General features: G+C 36.7%; 1 protein-coding gene across 2 annotated transcripts; it reads left to right on the top strand.

The window, feature by feature from the left end:
• The first annotated feature begins 861 nt into the window (after nucleotides 1-861).
• LOC134734718 (small proline-rich protein 2B-like) lies at nucleotides 862-8,336 on the top strand. Of its 2 annotated transcripts, none has more exons than XM_063628090.1 (2): nucleotides 862-978; nucleotides 7,704-8,336. In XM_063628090.1, exon 2 carries the CDS (start codon nucleotides 7,723-7,725, stop codon nucleotides 7,939-7,941), a length of 219 nt encoding a protein of 72 aa, XP_063484160.1. In that variant the 5' UTR covers nucleotides 862-978; nucleotides 7,704-7,722; the 3' UTR covers nucleotides 7,942-8,336. The 2 variants fall into 2 exon arrangements, with proteins under 2 accessions (XP_063484160.1, XP_063484159.1); XM_063628089.1 differs by lacking the exon at nucleotides 862-978 and adding an exon at nucleotides 6,941-6,983.
• The last annotated feature ends 4,968 nt before the right edge of the window (nucleotides 8,337-13,304 follow it).

Below are 13,304 nucleotides of genomic sequence, written 5' to 3'. Positions count from 1 at the left end.
CAACTTTTATCATAGATCTGTCAATTATTTAAAAAATTTATTTCAATGTAGCTTCATATATTAATTGGAGTTCTGATATTAGTGAATGTATGATTATAATAGCTATATCTTCTTGGTAAACTGATCCTTTTATCAATATATGTTATCTTTGTGTCTCTGATAATGGTATTTAACTTGAAGTATGGCTTTACAAAATATTAGTTTAGCCACCTCAGCTCTCAGTAAATTTGCATAGAATTTACTTTTCCATCCTATTACTTTCACCCTGTTTGTGAGGTGGGAAATTAAGAAAAGAAAGAAAAATAAAATTAAAAAGAAAAAGAAATAAGCTTTCCTGTATTAGGCTGACTTATCCCGGAGGCAGCAACAGGCACAGCCCAGACTCAGGAAAAGCCTTGATAAACACTGCCTAAGAAGCTAGGACACAAAGAAATGTACTCTGGAAACCCTCCCAGCACTCTTTCAACATAGGGAGGAGAAAAACAAATTTTCCTTTCTTTTATGGTATAAGTTCATAGATTCCTGTTTTCTGTAACTAGTAACTTCAGGTATTCTGTTTTATCTAAGTGGAACAGTGAAGGACATGAGCTGTCTGAGTAGGCCTGAATTATGGCCACCTGGGCGCTGTAGTGAAGGTCATGGAATAAGCCATGCTAGGCACTAGGGCAAACCTAGATAATGGCCATCTGGGTTACATAGCAACAGTCATGTGTAACCCTGAGTTATAAACCTGTTAAAATTTGATTTACTGTCTTTGTTCTGCCTCTGTATCCTCACTTTCACGCCACTGTAAGCTTGCTTCAAGCTAGCCCACCCCCTTTTAAAAGTGTGTATAAAAGTCAAGTGCTGTCTTTGTTCTTGGCCCAGCTTCCGGATGTTAATCCTCTGTATCTGAGTGCACTCAATAAATCCTCCTCCTTTTACCTCGTGGTCTCTCTGGTCCTCCTGATTCCGCAACTGTTGTGTCTTCAATGTAAAGTGAGTCTCTCTTAAATAGCATAGAGTTAGATCTTTTTTCTTTTTTATCCATTCCACCAATCTCTGTTTGTTGATTAGAAAGTTTAATTCTCCATTCAGGGAACTCCATTTGAAGTAATTACTGATGAGGAATGGGGATTATACATAACATCCTAAAGTTACAGTTATCTAGTTTGAATTAATACCAACTTAACTGTAAATGCATAAAAAGTTCAACTCTGACACAAGTCTATCCCCTTTTTATGTTATTGATTTCACCAATTACATCTTTATACATGGCATGTCCACTAACTTTGGCTTATAATTATATTTTATGCATTTGTATTTTAAATTGTGTAGAAAGTAAAAGGTGGAGTTACAAGCTCAAATTACAGTAATGCTGGCTTTTATGTTTGACCATATACTTTTACCAGAGATCTTTATATCTTCATACAGTTTCAAATTTCTCTCTAGCATCCTTTTATTTCAAATTGAAAGGCTCTCTTTATCATTTCTCACACAGAAAATCTAGGAGCAATGAACTACCTCAGGTTTTGATTATCAGAGAATGTTAAAATTTCGCCCTCATTTTTTAAGTACAATTTTGCCAGAAGTGAAATTATAGGTTGCCATTTTTCCCTTTCAGCACTCTCATTATATCATTCCACTGCCTCCTGATCTCCAAGGCATCTGATGATAAATTGGCCAACAGTCTTATTAAGGATCGCTTATATATGAAGATTCACTTATCTCTTGCTGCTTTAAAGATTCTCTCTTTGATAGTTTGATTATAATGTGCCTCTGTGTGTGTCTCTTTGAATTTATTTTACTAGGAGTTTGTTGAACTCTTTGGATGTGTAAATCTATCTTTTACAGAAGTCACATATATGGAAGCTTGAAGTATGTAGTCTTTAAGACTGACTTCTGTTACTTATCAATTTGCATTTAAAATTCAACCATGTCTTTGTGAGTCTTGATAGGTCATTCCATTTTGTCACTGTACAGCATTCCACTCTATGGGTGTGACATACTACAATTTACTTATCTATTCATCTACTGAAGGACATCTTGGTGGATCATAATTCTTGGAAATTATGAATAAAGCTACTATAAACATTTGAATCCAGGTTATTTTTTGTGGGCACATTTTGAAATCTGTTACATGAATTTCTAGGAGTCATGATGGTGGATCCTATGGTAAAATTATGTTTAGTTCTGTGAGATCATGAGTCAGTTTTGATTTTTCTGTTTATATTTTATTTAACTTCTCTTTAACTTATGGTACACTGTTGTCAGCCCTCTTCTATGTTAGAGTTTAAACTGCTTTTCCAAGCCAGAGTTTTTCACAATTTTGTCCAGTTTACTTGCTTTCCTTTATTTATTTATTTTTGTGTGTTTGAAGGGAGGCAACTTTAAATCCTTGCATATTCACTGTCTTAAAAATATTCTTAAGGGAGAAGTGTCAGATTTATTCTATTTCTTAGCCCATGTTTTTAATCTCCCTATCACAAAGCATACAAGATCATCTTGTATTTCTGATAGCTCTTGAAATTATTCTTTTAACTAGTCTGATCTAACATTTAGAGAAAATAAAACTAGAATTTACAGGCCCTATTTGCTTTGGGAAGGTTAATGCTAATGAATCATTCAGTTCCTTATGAGGACTCAGACAGAAATTTAAGTAATCTATCACCAGAAGAAATATGATATTTAAGTGAGAGAATTTTTTATTGTCCTGAACAGCTAATCATAGTAATAGTAAACTAGATTAGAGATTACATTATATATTTTTATACAGAATGCTAAATATTTACAATGTCAATTTTTTGCAAACTAACACAGTTAACATATTGCATTTATTGTAGTTTTTTATTTTTGTACCTAACAGTAGTCAGAAGACAATCTTAGTCCAAATAACTAAGAACAATTAAATTATCTTGTTTCTGCTTTGGGAGGCCGAGGCGGGCGGATCACGAGGTCAGGAGATCGAGACCACGGTGAAACCCCGTCTCTACTAAAATACAAAAAATTAGCCGGGTGTGGTGGCGGGCGCCTGTAGTCCCAGCTACTTGGAGAGGCTGAGGCAGGAGAATGGCATGAACCCGGGAGGCGGAGCTTGCAGTGAGCCGAGATTGCGCCACTGCACTCCAGCCTGGGCGACAGAGCGAGACTCCATCTCAAAAAAAAAAATAAAAATAAAAAAAAATTATCTTGTTTCTGTACTTTATTCTACATTTCTTCTTTGATTAACTCTCATTTTCACCACATAAGAGTAAGTGTCAAAGTTAGCCCATCTTATTATTTCACCACACCTCATTCAAATAAAGTATTTTCATTTGCCTCCCCCTAAAATCTTCTGGCTCTGACCTGAAAGAAATATGATATAAAATATCTTAAAGATAAAGCAAATAACTTACTCACCATCAAACACATCTCAAACTTGAAGTTTTGGCTCTATTTCTTTGATTAACAATGTATTACATTACTATTATGAGTACTATCTGTAGTCAAAACTCTAAGTACATAAAGTACTAAGTATTTTATGTGCAATTTCTGATTTAATTTTTTTCTTTTGACAATTTAATGGTAGGTACTATTATTATCACTTGTTCTTTTATCCTTACCACATGTAATAACTATCAGTTTCTTCCAATTTCCTCATAATCAGACAAATTTTATGATTACTATCTTTCTGGCTCTTGGATAGTAGACAAACTCATTCCTGATGTTTTTACCCTAGTATGATCTCTCAGTTTTGGTGAACTGTTTCATAGACATGTATGGCTATTGGGTGCCTGTGGCTTCTCTGTGTTTATGTCACTAGTAGGAGGAAGGGTGATTATTATTAGGAGTTTTCTTCAAGAAAGATTATAATAGGGAGGTAATTAAATATTGGGGTGTAATAATAAAACAATTCCTACTCACGTCCAGCCCCACCTTTGGTGTTTGGCCAGAGGTGCTTAAAAGGAAAAAGATCATTATCTCACTAGTTGAGCTATGGACAGACTTGTCTCTTGTCAGCTTTTCAAAGCAGAATTTTAAGTCTTTACAAAATAATAGGTAACATTTGGAGAATATTTTGAAAAGGAAAATAAGAAAATAAAAATCATCTGTAATTACACCAGCCAAACAGAATCATATTTAATAAAATGTTTTAGGTATTTCTTATCTTTTCATAAATAAATGTTAAAGTGTTGTCATGCTTTATGTATGCTTTTACTATAATTTGAATGTTTTAAATAATATTAAATAGTCTTCTAAAACATCCTCCCTAATGATCTTATGAATTCTGCAACATTTATGTCCTATAATTTATCTGATTAAGCAAAATTATGGAATAATGATGGAATGTAAGCCTTATATTCAGGAATAAAACAGAAGCAGAAATTCACAGAGACTTAGAATGATTTATTTAAGAAGACTAGGAAAATCTTCCCACGATTCCTGTTTCTTCTTCCATGTTTGATGGCAGAATATTAATTTGCCAGGACTATTTTGTTTAATGCTGTAAAATGCATAGTAGTAAAATGTGAGATAGAAGTTGAATCAAGAATAACACAAAAGTTCAAAAGTTTTTGTTCTTTCTTGTTATTTTTATGTAGTAATGATTTAAACTTAATAATCCCTTCAAAAATTATGGAGTAAAAGTAGGAGAAATGGACCTAAGGCTATCAGACTGTTAAAGAACATAAAGCTAACCTATTTATATATGTGGAGCAATAATAGAAAGATAGACAGATGGATAGATAGATGACACATTAGATAGACAGATAGAAGATAGATAGATAGATAGATAGATAGATAGATAGATAGATACCCATGGTGTGTATGTGCATGTGTAAAGTATGCCTCGCTCCATGTCTCAGGGCCTGGATGTCCTAACTTGGGGAAGCTGTGACTGTTAGCTGCCCCTCTTCATGTTGTGGCCATTCGTCATGTAGCTGGTCTGTGAGGAACTCTGAGTTTCAAGTTTACCACCTCAACTTGTAAAGTGAGCCTGTCTGAGATGCTGGGGGCACTAGGGCTGCTGTCACTCTGCACTGCTGCAATAAGCAACCTGTTTGAGTGGGGTGTTCTCAGAAGGGGAGTCTCAGGGAGTGACCCAAACTGTATTATCTTACACAGTGATCTCATTTGGCAGCCAATTCTCCAATTTTGCATGTTAGAAATCAGACATTTCTCTAAGGATTTGTGTTTTAGATGTGATGTGAGGCTGTTGGGGAGTAGTAGGTGACCTATTGAGTAAAGGCCCTTTACTATGTCCTCTGATGTGCTTAGCATGTGTAATAGTCTATAGGGATAATTTGGTGAGAACACCATTTGTAAACACCTGGCCTCAAAGTGCTGACGTGATGTCTTTATTTCTGTACTGTCCTGGCCAGTAGTGATCTTGCCCCAAAGCCCTTCCTTATTGACGGGAGCAATGGCAGCTCTGGGAAGCTAATCTGCTTAACTGAGGGATGTGATGCTGGGTTGATTCAGCACTCCTACCCTTCCTGGAGCATAGCTGGTGACTGCTCCAATGATTTTGAGTGTTTCCTCTTCCTCTTCCTCATTTTCCTTTCTTCTTCTCCAACTATAAACCACATTCTTGGAAAGCTTCCTGACTATTGGTCTAAGGAAGCTCTAGCAATATCAACTTAAATATTTAATATACCATGTTTAGTAAGCCTCACTGATTGCAGGAAGAGTTTACAAAAGATATGAAAGAGGAGTCACTATATGCATTGACAATATATATGTTGAATGAACGATATGTACCAAAATGAATAGATGAGAGGTGTACATTGGGTTGTGACTTGATAATCTAGCAGGTCATGGGACTGGGGGTTTATGGAAAAGACAAAGAAAGAACATGCAAACAAATTAAAAAACACTGAGAAACACCTAAAACCTGTTTAGAAACAGAGGGGAAGAATACATATTAGATTATACTTAGTTTGTATTTTCCCCTAGATTTCAGACTTTAGGTGCACTGACCATCTCCACTCTGCAAACCTACTTCTAATTATTTACATATGATAATGTGAGTCTATGCAGCTTGTTCTCTATAGAGTGGTTTCAGGGAATCGTATAGGCATGGTTCAATACATAGATTTTGAATGAATGCTTGTAATTTTGTTTCATGTCTCTCCATTTCCTTAATGTGGTAGCAAAGAATACATTTTTATAAATAAAAAGGCACTAGTACACATCCTTGATGGCAGCAAGTAGCAAATGTGCTGGGGAGACTGGCTCTCACTCTGGGATCTGTCCCAGGTGACAATTGCCTGTACAAATTGGGTGGAGAAGACGCTTCAAAGAGAAAAGGAAAATCATAAAATCCAGGGTTCTATGAAAGAGAAAGATAGAAGTGGAGGAGAAAGTTTCTGGCTTGAACAGGGTCAGCAGATGGCACAATGCGGTCAGCTCCCAACTCCAGAGGTAAGTATGATTCTCCCCTGCTTATTCCCAGGGAGGAGAGGTGACCTGCCTGTGGTCACACAACTCAGAAAAAAAAAAAAAATCTGGGGCCAGAACTCAGGCCTTTGTTGGGTCTCTCCTTCTTTTTAGCACATTGGCAAATTGTACAACGAAAGTAGAGGTGGAGATGGGTTCATGTACAACAATATGGCATTCACCTAAAGTGGATCAGGACAGGAAGTTTTATGATTTAGGGAAGGTGTAAGACAGGAAAGGATCATTGCCCCTAGTCAAAAAAGAGAGCCCTTGACCACCAGTTAGAGAATCCCCCAAGTCCCTCTTTGCTGTAGGTCACTGAAACTGAGATCTAAGGCAGGGCCTCTGTGAGTCAGGAGCGCTTAACCCAGTGGGGAGATCCCAGAACAGGATATTTCCTAGTTTGAAAATCACTGTCAGGCCAGTTATGGATAAATTTGCATTTGGCTTAAGAAATTACTGGATCAGTGTAGCTTTTCGCAGTTACACTTCCTGCTGGGTGGGGTAGCAGGCCCTATAAAGAGGTTTTCTGCTGCACGACTCCTAAACTTCTGGTACCTAAGCACCGATCTGCCTTGGAGAACCTGGTGAGTCGGTTTCCTGGAGTTCCTCTGTTCTTTGTGCCCTGAAATGTTGAATTTAATCTGAATACAGCAAGTTTGGTTGATCCAATCCTATGAATGTTGATTTGATGCTACTCAGTGGATGGAAATTTAGGATTAGAGCACAATGATATGCTATTTTAGCTTTCTTTTGGTACAGAGTTAGGTATTCATATGGACAGAGAAGTTAGTTAAGGGGAAGCTTTGATTTGAAGAAGAAAAAATAACAAAGTATTTTTCTTTTTTCTCTGCTTTTCTGGTGTCCTTTTCAAAGGTTTATGTCATAGCAGGTGTGAGAGCATGCAATTCTTCCCAAACAGTCCTTTTCTGTGTGCCTATGTCAACCCACTGGGATTTTTACAACAGATAATGATGATAGGAATAGCTTGTGAGATAGCCCTGGGTATCTGAACTTGTGACTGCCTTTCTTGAAGATGTTATTTTCATAGAAATAACATGCTTTGTTGTTTACTACAGAGATATTTTCTTTGGAAAAATTTTATGAGAAAACACAAGAGTTCCCAGGGACAATGAAGTAATTCGCTGAAGTGGAAGTGAGAAACCAGGGAGTCTTGAAAAGGGAATTAAGAGTTTAAATAATTTCTTGGAGATTGGAGAAATAATATGCCATGGTATTACATAAGCTTTGGCTTCTCACTCTGGGGGAGTCCCTTCCTGTGAACACTGTCATATCATTTCTTTCAGATTCTGAGACTCCAGCAGGATGTCTTATCAACAGCAGCAGTGCAAGCAGCCCTGCCAGCCACCTCCTGTGTGCCCCATGCCAAAGTGCCCAGAGCCATGTCCACCCCCGAAATGCCCTGAGCCCTGCCCACCACCAAAGTGGCCACAGCCCTGCCTACCTCAGCAGTGCCAGCAGAAATATCCTCCTGTGACACCTTCCCCACCCTGCCAGCCAAAGTATCCACCCAAGAGCAAGTAACAGCTTCAGGATTCATCCAGGAGCAAGAAAGGATAAGGATAATTGGCTCATCTCGTTCCACAGCTCCACCTGCATCTTCTCATCAAAGCCTACCATGGATACACAGGGAGCTTCTTTCCTCTTAGCCTGTGATCTGCCTGTGATGATCCCTGATAGCAAAAGGTTTTCTTTTTGAGGCTGCCATACTGCCACTGTACAGGTGGAGACTGAGCAAAGGAAGTCCTCTGCTGTGCCAGCTCCCAGAGCTTCAGAAGAAAGAGCAGCTCTCTCCCTGGGAACCATTAGAGAATTCTGTTGATGTTTTCTGTGTCTGTCTGTCCCCTGAGCATGAGCTTCTACCACCTGTGCAGTTGTCACTTTCCTTTCACTCCCTGAATAAAGAATCTATGCATATATATTTGTCAATGGATCTTTTGTTTCTTTTCAAATATGCTTTATTAGCAATATTTTATAATCATTTGGGTATATTTCCACCTTTCTTTCATCCGCAGACAGGATCTCACAATTTGGGACATATCAAAGATTATTTCTGTATTATTTTTTATTTGTATTTTCCTTAATTAGTGTTTGATTGATTTGAGGAACATATTATTCAACTTCTCTGAATGTCAATCTCTTTATTGCAAAGTGAGCAAAATAACATTTACTTAACAAACTTGTCTAAGGCATAAAATTGAATTACTATCTGAAATTTTATTGGCACCATGCCTAACACATAATTAGCTGTCATTTGATAGAGGTTTATTCGCAGCAACATATCATCATTGTTTCCACCATTATGATCATCATCATCATCATCATCGTCATCATGATCATCATCATCATCACTCTCCACGACAATCAGTACCATATTTGTTCCAGCAATAGAGTGGCTTGGTTGTAACTAATATAGAAAATAAGAAGACTCTCTTTGCTATTTTTTATTGATTCTTAATACCTATACACATTTTGGGTTGCATGTGATATTTTGTTACATGGATCAAATGTATTATGATAAAGTCAGGATATTAGGAAATTTAGGGCATTCATCACCTTGAGCATTTATCATTTCTCTCTTTGTTGGAAACATTTTAATTCCTCTCTTCTTGCTATTTTGAAAAGTACAATACGTTGTTGTAAACTGTAGTCACCCCACTCTGCTATCAAATATTAAAACTTACTCCTTTTTAAAAATTTTTTATTATACTTTATGTTCTGGGGAACATGTGCAGAACGTGTAGGTTTGTTACATAGGTATACATGTGCCATGGTTGTTTGCTGAACCCATCAACCCATTATCTATATTAGGTATTTCTCTTAATGCTATCCCTCCCATAGCCCCTCACTCCCCAACAGGCCCCAGTGTGTGATATTCCCCTCCCTGTGTCCATGGGTTCTCATTGTTCAACTCCCACTTATGAGTGAGAATATGTGGTGTTTGGTTTTCTGTTCTTGTGTTAGTTTGCTGAGAATGATGGTTTCCACCTTCATCCATCTTCCTGCAAAGGACACGAACTCATCCCCTTTTATGGCTGCATAGTATTCCATGGTGTATATGTGCCACATTTTCTTTATCCAGTCTATCATTGATGGGCATTTGAGTCGGTTCCAAGTCTTTACTATTGTGAATAGTGCCACAATAAACATATGTGTGCATGTGTCTTTACAGTGGAGTGATTTATAATCCTTTGGGTATATACCCAGTAATGGTATTGCTGGATCAAATGGTATTTCTGTTTCTAGATCCTTGAGGAATCGTCACACTGTCTTCCACAATGGTTGAACTAATTTACACTCCCACCAACAGTGTAAAAGCATTCCTATTTCTCCACATCCTCTCCAGCATTTGTTGTTTTCCTGACTTTTTAATAATCGTCCTTCTAACTGGCCTGAGATGGTATCTTACTGTGGTTTTGATTTGCATTCCTCTAATGACCAGTGATGATGAGCTTTTTTTCATATGTTTGTTGGCTGCATAAATGTCTTCTTTTGAGAAGTGTCTGTTCATATCCTTCTCCCACTTTTTGATGGGTTTTTTTTTCTTGTAAATTTGTTGAAGTTCTTTGTAGATTCTGGATATTATCCCTTTGTCAGATGGGTAGATTGCAAAAATTTTCTCCCATTCTGTAGGTTGCCTGTTCACTCTGATGATAGTTTCTTCTGCTGTGCAGAAGCTCTTAAGTTTAATTAGATCCCATTTGTCAATTTTGGCTTTTGTTGCCATTGCTTTTGGTGTTTTAGTCATGAAGTCTTTGCCCATGCCTATGTCCTGAATGATATTGCCTACAAAATCAATGTGCAAAAATCACAAGCATTCCTATACACCAATAATAGACAAACAGAGAGCCAAATCATGAGTGAACTCTCATTCACAATTGCTACAAAAAGAATAAAATACCTAGAAATACAACTTACAAGGGATGTGAAGGACCTCTTCAAGGAGAACTACAAACCACTGCTCAAGGAAATAAGAGAGGACACAAACAAATGGTAAAACATTCCATGCTCAAGGATAGGAAGAATTAGTATAATGAAAATGGTCATACTGCCCAAAGTAATTAAGAGATTAAATGCTATCCCCATCAGTTGGAAAAAACTACTTTAAATTTCATATGGAACTAAAAAAATAGCCTGCATAGCCAAGACAATCCTAAGCAAAAAGAACAAAGCTGGGGGCATCATGCTACCTGACTTCAAACTATACTACGAGGCTACAGTAACCAAAACAGGATGGTACTGGTATCAAAACAGATATATAGACCAATGGAACAGAATACAGGCCTCAGAAATAACACATCTATAACCATCTGATCTTTGACAAACAAAACTTACTCCTTTTATGTATCTCTATGTTTGTACTCATTAACCAGTGTTTTTTCATTCTCCACCCCCTGAACACCCTTCCCTGCTTCTGGTATCTATCATGCTACTCTATACCTTTATAGATCAGCTATTGTAGCTCCCACATATAAGTGAAAACATACAGTATTTGTCTTTCTCTGCTTGATTTATTTTACTTATCATAATGACCCCCAGTTGAATCCATGTTGCTTCCAATGACAGGATTCCATTCTTTTTATTACACTGGAATACTATTTCATTGTGTGTATACACAATATATTCTTTATCCATTTATTTGTTAATGGATGCTTAGGTTACACATCTTTGATATTGTGAATAGTGCTGCAATAACCATGGAAGTTTAGGCATCCTTTTCATAATCTGATTTCTTTTTCCTTTGGATAGATACACAGCAGTTGGATAGTTGGATTGAATGATAGTTCTATTTTTAGTTTTTTTTGGAGAAATCTTCTTACTGTTTTCCATGGCAGCTGTACTAATTTATATTCCCACCAAGAGCATGTAAGACTTTTTCTTTACATCCTCTTCAGCACCTGCTATTTTGTTTTAAACTTTTATCTTAACTTCAGGGGTACATGTGCAGATTTGTTACATAGTTAAACTTGTGTCATATGGGTTTATCATACAGCAATTTCATCACCTAGGTATTAATTATAGTACTCATTAGTTATTTTATCTGATCCTTTCCTTCCCCATAACCGCCACCCTGTGGTAGGCCCCATTGTCTGCAGTTCCCCTCTATGTGTCCATGTGTTTTCATCATTTAACTTGCTGTTATAAGTGAAAACATGTCGTATTTGGTTTTCTCTTTCTGCATTAGTTTGCTAAGCATAATGGCCTCCAGCTCCATCCATGTACCTGTAAAGGACACAGTCTCATTTCTTCTTATGGTTGCATAGTATTTCATGGTGTATATGTACCATTTTTTCTTTATTTAGTCTATCATCAATGGGCACTTAGTTTGATTCCATGTCTTTGCTATTATGAATAGTGCTGCAATGAACATAACACATTCATGTGTCTTTATGATAGAATGATTTATATTCCTCTGGGTATATACCAAGTAATGGGATTGCTGGTTTTAATGGTAATTCTTCAATTTTAGTTCTTTGATTAATTGCTACCCTGTATTCCACAATGTTTGAACTAATTTACACTCCCACCAACAGTGTATAAGCATTTATTTTCTCTACAACCTCTCTAGCACCTTTTTTTTTTGACTTTTTAATAATAGCCATCTGACTGGTGTGAGACTGTATCTGACTGTGGTTTTGATTTGCATTTCTCCAGTGATCCGTGACATTGAACTTTTTTCACATGCTTCTTGGCCACATGTATGTCTCCTTTTGAAAGTGTCTGTTCCTGTCTTTTGTCCACTTTTCAAAGGGGTTGTTTATTTTTCTTGTAAATTTGTTCAAATTCCTTATAGATGCCAGATATTAGAGGTTTATAAGATGTGTAGCTTGCAGTATTTTCAGTAGAGATGGGGTTTCACCGTGTTACAGTGCTATAAATTTTCCTCTTAACACTGCTTTAGCTGTGTCCCAGAGATTTTGGTATTTTGTAGCTTAAGAACTTCTTGATTTTTTTCCTTAATTTGATTATTTACCCAAAAGACATTCAGAAGCATGTTGTTGAATTTCTAAGTAATTGTATATTTTTGAGTGAATTTCTTAGTCTTGATTGGTAATTTCACTGCACTGTGGTTTGAGAAATTGGTTATTATTATTTCAGTCCTTTTGTATTTGCTGAGGAGAGTTTTATATCTTATCATGTGATGGATTTTAGACCATGTGCCACGTGGCAATAAGAAGAATATATATTCTGTTGTTTTTAGGTGGACAGTTGTGGATTATTAGCAGGTAAATTTGATCCAGTGCTGTGTTTTGGTAGTGAGTAGCAATGTTAATTTTCTGTCTCTATGATGTGTCTAATACTGTCTCTGTGATGTTTCAGTCTCCCACTATTATTATGTGGGAGTCTAAGTATCTTTGAAGGTCTCTAAGAACTTGATTTATGAATCTGAGTTCTCCTGTGTTGGGTGCACATATATTTAAGGTAGTTACGTCTTCTTGTTGATTTGATCCCTTTACCATTATGTAATGTTTTAGTCTTTTTTTGATGTTTGTTGGTTTAAAGTCTCCTTTGACTGAAATTATGATGCCAACCCCTGCTTTTTTCTGTTTTTGTTTTGTTTTGTTTTTGTTTGTTTGCTTGGTAGATTTTTCTCCACCTCCTCACTTTGAGCCTATGTGGGTCATTGTATGTGAGTTTGGTCTCTTGCAGACAGCATACCAATGGATCTTGGTTCTTTTTCTAGCTTGCCACTCTGGGTTTTAAGTGGGGCATTTAGCCCATTTACATTCAAGGTTAGTATTGATACATGTGGATTTGATTGTGTCATGATGTTAGCTGGTTATTCTGAAAACTTGTTTATGTGGTTGCTTTATAGTGTCACTGGTTGTGTACTACAGTGTGTTTCTGTAGTTGCTGGTAATTGTCTTTCTATATTTACTGCTCTC

The sequence above is a fragment of the Symphalangus syndactylus genome, chromosome 12 (genome assembly GCF_028878055.3).
Source record: "Symphalangus syndactylus isolate Jambi chromosome 12, NHGRI_mSymSyn1-v2.1_pri, whole genome shotgun sequence".
Lineage (NCBI taxonomy): Eukaryota > Metazoa > Chordata > Mammalia > Primates > Hylobatidae > Symphalangus > Symphalangus syndactylus.
Note: the sequence above shows the minus strand (reverse complement) of the source record. Positions and strands in the feature narration are given on the sequence as shown.

Excerpts from the sequence above, each read along its gene's own strand:
- LOC134734718 (XM_063628090.1), top strand. The coding sequence starts at position 7,723 with ATGTCTTATCAACAGCAGCAGTGCAAGCAGCCCTGCCAGCCACCTCCT.